Genomic DNA, 9088 nt, shown 5'->3' on the forward strand with positions numbered 1-9088 from the left:
TCTGGGTGTCGGATTAGTCGGGGTGCTCCTATGATCTCTCATCTGTTCTTCGCGGACGACAGTTACTTCTTCTTCCGTGCCTCTGAAGATGCGTGTGAAGCAGTTAAAGAAATTTTTCAGAGATATGAACTTGCGTCTGGGCAGAAAATTAACTTCTCTAAATGCAAAATCACTTTTAGCTCAAAGGTTCCTACTGATAGAAGATGTGCGCTGGCTGCGTTTCTCCAAGTCCAACAGGCCGATTGTCATGATTTTTATTTAGGCCTTCCATCGACTGTGGGTCGAAGTCGTACGGCTACTTTCTGGTACATCGTGGATAGGCTCCAGAAAAAGGTGCGAGGGTGGCAAAGCAAGAAGCTATCTCAGAGTGGTAAGGAGGTCTTAATAAAAGCGGTAGCTCAATCCATTCCGTCTTATGTATTCCAGGTTTTTATGCTTCCTAAATCAATTTGTTATAAGATGGAAACCATTCTGAATAGCTACTGGTGGGGACGAGGTATCAAGTGGAAAGCGTGGAAATCATTGTGTCTTCGGAGAGAGTGGGGCGGCAGAACTGCAGACGGTTTCATGAGTTCAACAGAGCATTCCTTGGTAAACAAGCATGGAAGTCCCCATTCCCTGGTAAGTAGACTTTTCAAGGCGCGATACTTCCCCAGAACTGACTTCAGGGAGGCAGTATTGGGCTATAATCCTAGTGCTATATGGTCTAGTATTCTGCAGGTTCAACCCTTGATGCAGCAAGAAACCAAAAACAGAATTGGGAACAATCAGGGTACTCATGTGTGGTATGACAAATGGCTCAGTACGGATTCGGGTATGCCGGCTTTTCCTCGAAATACTAACAGGCTTGAGTGGACGGTCGACAAGTTGATACGAGACGGGCAATAGGATAGTGAGCGTCTTTTTGAGGCGTTCTCACCGGAGGATAGAGGGGCCATCTAACAGGTCCCAATTTCCATCCGGGGCTGCGAGGACCAGGTATGTTGGAGGAGAGACAGAAAGGGTTTATTTAGTGTTAAAACAGCTTATTACGCGCTTATGGAAGGCTATCCCAGGCCTCCGGAGGCGGTCTGTAAGGCTCCATGGAGTAAGCTTTGGCAGATATCCTGTCCTCCTAAAGTCAAAAATTTCCTATGGCGTGCCGCCTCGAATATTATCCCAACAAAAGTAGCCCTCTATTCCCGTCGAGTTGATACTGATTTGAAATGCCCTCTCTGTCAACAGTATGATGAGTCTCTATCCCACCTTCTTCGATGCCCTGTCACTCTAAGAATTTGGGAAGCGTCGGCGTTACCTGTGTTCAGATTCTCGTCTTCAACAGATTTTGGTACTTGGTGGAGCGAGACCCTAAGTAACAGCTCTCCGGAACAGGGAGGTCGATGGGCTACCTTAATCTGGTATGTATGGTACTGGCGCAACCAAGGAGTGTGGAATCACCAGTCGTTAAGCCCAAATCTGATTGCAGCTCGTGCTGCTGAATTTCCGCACGCTTGGACTCTGGCGGGCGAAGCTGGTCGATAGGCGAGTTCGAACGGTGCTGCTCGCTATTCGGAGCATTGGTCCCCTCCGCAGTTTGGGTTTAAAGTGCATTTTGATGCTGCGGTTGACCTTGGGGCGGGTAAAATTGGGGTGGAGCGGTTATCAGAGACAATTCAGGCTCCTTTGTGGCTGCTCGATTTCAACAGGTCCCGGGATTGTTCGCTCCGGCTCTGGCAGAGGCAATTTCATGTAGAGAGGCCCTTAGTTGGATTAAGGATATGGGTAATGATGTGGTTTGTTTGGAAGGAGACGCTCTAGTGGTTATCCAAGCTCTACAATGGGAAAAGGAAGTAGATTTCTCTCACCTAGGACTTATATTAGCCGACTGCCACTCTATTGCAAAAACATTGTCAAATTGTTCGTTCAATTTTGTGCATCGTTCTGCAAACCAAGTGACAGATTCAATTGCAAGACCTAAAACACCAGAAACGGGGACTACCCGAGCTAATGATAGAGGCAAGAACACTTTCCGGCCAAGTCCCATTAATTGATCATAACGATATCGTGGAAATGCTGCACGGACCCATATATATAGAAAGAGAAAGAGAATCACCTTGATACTAAACCAGATCGAGCCGGGGATCTTTTTGAAAATGGGAAGATCTAGGATAGGCGGCCAACCTCCTGGAGAGAGCGATGTGCATGGACCAGGTTTTTTTGCATTACATCGGGTCGGGGCTACAGTTGTAAGCCATCTTGTAAGCCAGCCTTTCCTCTGATTACCGATTCTTAAAGCCAGTCCGCAAGCAACGAGTGGTTTACTTTACACGAAAGCTAAAGGTTTGCCTGTATACTTCGGTCCCGATTGTAACTAATTTTATCCCTTCCTCTATTGTAAGCCTTTTGGCGTTGGATATTCTTTGATTCTTAATACAAATTCTTTCATTAAAAAAAAAAAGCTAAATGCTACGAGCAGATTCTCGTCAAATACTTTCCATATCAACCAACCTTCAGAACACCGCCACTTGAACAATAAAAATGTGATCACCACTTGAATAATCTGCTTTAGAATATATGACCAGAGTTGTTGAAACAAATAACATCTTTCACCAAGTACAAGAAAACATTCGAAAATAACATTAGCAACAGTGTATAAGGAATATATCAGATCCTGTATAAATTAAACTTCAAAATCCATTGGCCACAACTAAAATAAAATCAGGTTTCAAAAATCAAAAATTCCATCCGAATGATAAATCGGGGGGATTCAGGGAGAGACTTCCTCTCTACAAATGAATTATTTGAAGAAAATTTTGCCGGACTAAAATTCTCAGAATAGATTTTCATCAACATCTAAAGCTATAAATGAAACACATGCTCAGATATAAAGCTCCTTAAGCACCACCGGATCCGTACTTCTTGCCAAAGACGATCAGCTGCAACTTGTCATAACCAGCAAGCACACCAGCACCTGCAACGGCACGCAGAATGTTTGCTCCTGCACCCTTGAAGAGAGACTTAGCACCCTCATTCTTCAAGATCTGTGAGAAAGCATCAAGTGAGCTCTTGTACTTGACAGCCTCACCGGAGGTCATCATCATTCTTCTGCGAACGGTATCAATGGGGTACGATGCAAGCCCAGCACCATTTGTGATGAGCCAACCCAGTGCAAAGCTAGCAAAGAAACTATCCTGTAATCATCAAAGAACAGAGATATAAGTATGTCAAATCAACCTTGTTTAGGATTATTGTAAAGATAAACAGAGGAATATTCAAATTAACAAGAATCTTGCTTACCTGCAGCTTTCCAGTCAGAACAACAGGCTTCACAGAATCGTACAGTCCAAAATAGAGACCACGGTACACGATAATTCCAACACAAGAAATGTTAAATCCACGGTAAAGCCCAGCAATACCATCACTTGCCATTGTCTTCCTGTAGACATCAACAAGCCCATTGAATTGCCTCTCTCCTCCCTTCTTTGCAGCTTTAGCATCATTAGCCAGACGGGTTCTGGCATAGTCCAAGGAGTAGACAAAAAGGAGGGAAGAAGCACCAGCAGCACCTCCGGAAGCCAGGTTACCGGCAAACCACTTCCAGTACCCATCTTTATCTTTCTTGAAGTTAAAGAGTCTCTTGAAGTAATCTTTGAATGCAAAGTTCAAGGCCTAGACAAAGACGACGACAAAAAAAAAAATCAACACCCAATTCTTTACAAGAAACATGTATTTTTGAGAGAAATACGAATACGAATTCAAAATAATAAAACAATGCCCTTGTTCACCTGAGTAGGAAAGTAACGGATGACATTAGCAGTATTACCCCTCCATAATGAACCAAATCCTTCTTCACCAATTGTTCTCTTAAAACAATCACCAATGCCTTTGTAGGGTTCTGAGAGTCTGCCAGATTTAATCATCTCGTCTTGGTTTTGAATCAAAAGCTTAACACGCTCTATAGGAGCAGCAGCTGTCTTAGACACAGCTGCAGAAACTCCACCCATAAGGAAGTCAATGGCAAAGCCAGCAAATCCTTTTTCAGAAGGGGCTTGAATGCAAATGGATGATGCAGTTGATGGAAAAACAGATAGATCCTGTGCCATGGGATATTTGAATCCAGTGTTCGAATAATTTCCATATACACGCCTCTGGTAAAGAGCAGGCTTCTGGAATGCTCCATCAAAACCCTGCGAGTCTTGAAAACGGTTCGAATAAAGGAACTGGCCAGATACCTTTTGCATGACAGTTGGGTACTGTTGATCAACCATTGTAACTTTTCCTGCCATAATGCAAGCATATAATGTCAAAAGCAGCTTCATTCAATGCAAAACAGTTCAAAAAGCACATTATGAATTGAGAAGAAAGCTTGACCATCAAACTCAATATCAATCGACTGTAACTCAACACATTATAGAACTCAACACTATACATACCCAACTAAAATTAACAGAAAACATGTCAGAAGTTGGGATTTCCTACTAATCATCATACAACGAAAAGAGTACAAAAGCTAGCATTTCCAATCAAAGTATCAGTTATCAGCCCATTAATCTAATTGACACATTCTTGGACCAACAAATTTATAGCAGAAAAATTAGAAAACAAGTTGACAAAAAGCCAAAATGGCTTTCAAGAAAATGAACAAGAAACAAAATATTCATTTCTACTGAATGAAAAACTCAAAAATGAAAGCATAGGACGCTATGTTGCACGGAAACTCTTCTTCATTAGCGTTTCTGCGTTTCGTTTCCGTTTCCGTTTCCTAGATAATTTTTCTTAGAAATAGCGTTTCCCAGCATCAATATGTACTAACATTTAATCATTACTCAAAAAGAAACTGGCATAGGGCATAATTTGTAACATGTAATCGTTACTCAACATTATTATTCACAAGTCAATATTCAAACATCTCCCCTTTCTCTGTAGCATAAACTGATAATTAAAGACTGCAAAATTTGTATTATAAAATATAATGTGTCAAGATCATGCAAAATAGAAAATAAGGAAAACTACATAGATCAATCGTTCTAAACACAGCATCATGGCGTGATTTTCTTAGTATTTACTAAAAACAGAAATTTCGAAAATTAAAACTGAACTCCAGCTTCAATAAAAGAATTGAAATGAAGTCAACCAAAAAAAGAATTAACTGTTTCACAAATCTCTCAAAAAGAACATGTATTATTATTTAAATCGAAAAGAACAAAGAACATCAATATATTGGCAGTACAACCGTACAAGAGAAAATAGGGTCAGGAACAGAAACCTAAAGACTAAATTAGTAATATCTAAACGCCGAGAATGAAATATTTTCAAATCAACTTTATTAGACAGCTATTTAACACGCCAACAGATCTGAAAAGATAAACTCTTCAAATCACAGTGTTAAAAAATGTTCTTTTCCTAATCGAACGTGTTAAAAACTCAAACTGCTAACGAAATTATTACTTCAGAACAGATAAACAAAAGGAATACCACCCAGTGAACAGATCTAAAAACAAAGAGAAATTAAAATATCAAAAAAAATTCCAAAACGAAAAGAAAACAGATGTGATCGAAAATCTAAAAAAAAAATGAAAGGAAGTCCATTTTCACAGATCTAGGTTATCAAAATCAAATGCAATTATAGATCGCGTAATTTCACCTCAAATCCAAGAAAGCAGGGAATAAAATTGGAAAACAAACAGATCTAAAAATAAACAACGAGATCTGATTAGGATAGAAGCACTACAAGATTACCGGATACGATTGGAACGGCAGTCTCTCAGCCTTCCGCTAAGCGTTGAAAGCAGGAATGGGCGAAAGGAGAGAGAGGAGGATATTTTTAGTGGAGGAGGTTGAGCTTTGGAAAGAGCAAAAACAAAGAGCGTTTTATTCACTCTATATGCTGTGGAGTTTGAGGTGCAGTGCGATTTTTCTGACCCATCATGGGATGGGTTTTTATCTACTGTAGATGCTATCCTTTCTGTGTCACATGTAGTCTGCAAGTTTTACCGCTGATTTGATTTTATCAAACAGCATGTGTAATAAAAGCTATTGTGATTATTAGACCTAAAGCACTTGTTGACATGAAAAAACATATTCTTCTGATAAATATTTTTTTTCTGATATCATTGTTTATTTAATCTATACTATATATAATTACGGAAGCAGAGAGAAATGAAAAGAAGTGTTTTAGATGTCTTTTTAATGAGTTGTCAACGTAGTAAAAAATCAGATTAAAAATATTTAATTAATTAAAAATAATAAATTTATATTTATAATATATTAAATAATTACTAGCCTATTAATTAAAATAATAAAAGAAAGCAAGAGTTACGGGAAGATAAAAAAACACAAAGCAAAGGAAATCCAAAAGTCACAAATAAACTTCTATATAAAGCATGATAGATAGTATTCCACCATTATATTCATTGGTCACGATAGATAGTATTATATTTCTGAAGGTAAATATTCGATTTTTTTCATATGTTGTAGTTATTTTGTTCTCAATTATGTTGTTGTTTTATTTTTATTAAATAATAGTTGTTATAGTTTCATCTTTCAGATTCATTTCTGTTGTTACTCAGGTTTTATACCTCTCGCTATCTTATCCATGTTTTCTTTTTTATTTGTCTTTTTTTCAAACTGATAGCTTCAATTGAAGAAATCCGACAGAAATAGAAGATGCATGAACAACTAAAACCGGAAAACACAAAAGTGTCAAAAATTACAAGAAATTCTTATGTTTCTCAAGATAATTATTCGATTTTTTTTCATATGTTGTAGTTATTTGTGTTCTCAATTGTGTTGTTGTTTTCTTTTTATTAAACAATAGTTGTTATAGTTTCATTTTTCAGAGATGAAATTCCATTTCTGTCATTACCCAGGTTCCATACCTCTCGCTACCTTATCCATGTTTTCTTTTTTATTTGTCTTTTTTTTCAAAATGACTAAAATAAAGATTTTGTAAATTTGTATTCTTTTTTAGTATATGTTGCGAGGTGTTATCGTTTTGATTGCTAACTCTTACTAAAATTTAGATTTTCGGCTTTATATGAACCCAATTTTTTGCTTTCTCAATTGTGCTGTTGTTTTATTTTTATTAAACAATTGTTGTTATAGTTTTATCTTTCAGAGATGAAATTCCATTTCTGTCGTTATCCAGATTCCATACCTCTCGCTACCTTATCCATGTTTTCTTTTTTATTTATTTATTTTTGAAAATGACTAAAATAAAGATTTTGTATATTTGCATTCTTTTTTAGTATATATTCCTAGGTGTTATCATTTTGATTGTTAACTCTAACTAAAATTTCGATTTTCGGCTTTTTATGAACTCAATTTTTAGTTTTAATTGAAGTTAGATTAATTTTTCTAATTCGGAACATGTTGAAATCCACTTATTTTTTTAGTTTGAGTTTAGCTAATTGATATGGATTGTATTTTTTATTTTTATGCATTTTGGTACAAATAGATATAAAGTTTCACACGATAGTTGTTCATTGAAGTTTGAGACCTATTAAATAAAATATTAAAGAGATATTGGAATATTATACTTACAATGAAGTTTATTTCAATATAAATTATGTTATATTATTATTATTATTATCAAGAAGTTATTTTTTTCTCAATTTTCTAGACAAGGAGATTGTAAGCGTCTAATACGCTTGATAAGATGTTTATTCTTGAAGAATGTGGATTATGCTAGATACGAATTCAAAATCAAGGTACATAAAAATAAATTTTGATGCTCAAAATCCTAAAAATGTACATTAATTATGGATATTGAGATAATTGCTTTTGCAATATTGGCTTATATAATTTTTAACTATTATATTATGGTTCGTACAAAATTGTTAGTATTTCAAGAGTTTTTAACAGATGAAAATAAAATATGATAATAGGACAAATTATTGAAAAATATTAATTAAGAAAATATTATTATTTGAATCTCTTCAAATTCTCAAATGTTGAGCATAATGATTCTAATTAATATAATTAATTTCACATATTAATTATAAAACGTTTTTTTTTGTACTGAGTGGTTACAATTGAGATTTAATTCTATTTAATTAAAATTAATTTATGGACTTAATACTTCATTAAGAAAAAATAAAATGTTTAATTAATGGGCAAAAAATATGTTCACTCTCCTCTTTATACGCTTATGTCTCGACATTCTCTCTTATTTAAAAAAAACCCGAGACGAAGATGGTTCTCTCCTAATTATCTTTTTCGTCCCTTCATTTTTTTCAATTCTTTTGTTTGTTTTTCTTACTTACAAAATTCAAGAATATATAATTATTAGAAAATATTAATAAAGTCAAATAAGTGATATCTGCGAGTATGGGTGATATTCTATATAGTGAAAGAATGAAGAACAAATTGATCGAATGTCTTGATGAGATATTACGAGATGCATTTAGGAGAAATTATCATCTTAAACTGATTCAATTAGATATATTGGGTTATTGTAGCAGAATGAATAATTGAATTCGAATACTTGGTGATCATGAAATTCCATCAACCAAAATAATTATCATCAAGATGAATTTTATTTTTTTTATATGTAACATATTGAATTGATAAAGTTTCTTCATATGCAACATTAGAAAAGTATTGATTGTAATAGTTTATAGAATAATATATTGATGTTGCTTCCATTTTAACATAGATTGTAATTCTTTTGTATCGTAGATATAATATTTAATTTTAATTGTAGTTTAATTCAATTTTTGTTTAACCTATATTGTAATTCTTTTGTATCGTAAATATAATATTTAATTTTAATTATAGTTTAATTCACTTTTTGGTTTTTTATTATATTCTAATATGTTTCTTAATTAATCTGATATTTTATTATTATTGTTTCACAGAATATTTGGAATATGAAAATGTATTAAAATTCCTAAAAAGTACAAATCATTGAATTTTGTAAAAATAAATAAATCATTCATCTTTAGTTAAAATTCTATAAAAAAAATTAGTCAAATATTTTTAAAATTAATTTAATTTGAATTATTTTCAAATATATATAATATAAATTTTTTTCATAGCATGATATAAAATTATTTAAAAGTAAATATGTCAATTTATTTATCTAAATTATATAAAAGTTTCCTATCCC

The 9088-nt window shown here is 34.5% G+C and overlaps 1 protein-coding gene across 2 annotated transcripts; it reads right to left on the reverse strand.

Moving 5' to 3' along the window:
- Positions 1-2632: 2632 nt before the first annotated feature.
- On the reverse strand, positions 2633-5932 carry LOC136225928 (ADP,ATP carrier protein 1, mitochondrial). 2 transcript variants are annotated; one of them, XM_066014100.1, is made up of 4 exons: positions 5711-5932; positions 3765-4258; positions 3277-3648; positions 2633-3170 (listed from the first exon to the last, which is right to left on the reverse strand). In XM_066014100.1, the coding sequence occupies exons 2-4, from the start codon at positions 4245-4247 to the stop codon at positions 2874-2876; spliced, it is 1152 nt and encodes a 383-aa protein (XP_065870172.1). In that variant the 5' UTR covers positions 4248-4258; positions 5711-5932; the 3' UTR covers positions 2633-2873. The 2 variants fall into 2 exon arrangements, with proteins under 2 accessions (XP_065870172.1, XP_065870171.1); XM_066014099.1 differs by having other exon boundaries at positions 5719-5930.
- Between the last annotated feature and the right edge of the window lie 3156 nt (positions 5933-9088).

This window comes from Euphorbia lathyris, chromosome 4 (genome assembly GCF_963576675.1).
Source record: "Euphorbia lathyris chromosome 4, ddEupLath1.1, whole genome shotgun sequence".
NCBI lineage: Eukaryota > Viridiplantae > Streptophyta > Magnoliopsida > Malpighiales > Euphorbiaceae > Euphorbia > Euphorbia lathyris.

Bases quoted from the DNA above. Each gene is read 5' to 3' on its own strand.
- LOC136225928 (XM_066014100.1), bottom strand. From the start codon at position 4,247: ATGGTTGATCAACAGTACCCAACTGTCATGCAAAAGGTATCTGGCCAG. The intron at 3,649-3,764 runs GTGAACAAGGGC...GTCTTTGTCTAG, and splicing joins TCCGTTACTTTCCTACTCAG to GCCTTGAACTTTGCATTCAA. The intron at 3,171-3,276 runs GTAAGCAAGATT...TGATGATTACAG, and splicing joins TTCTGACTGGAAAGCTGCAG to GATAGTTTCTTTGCTAGCTT.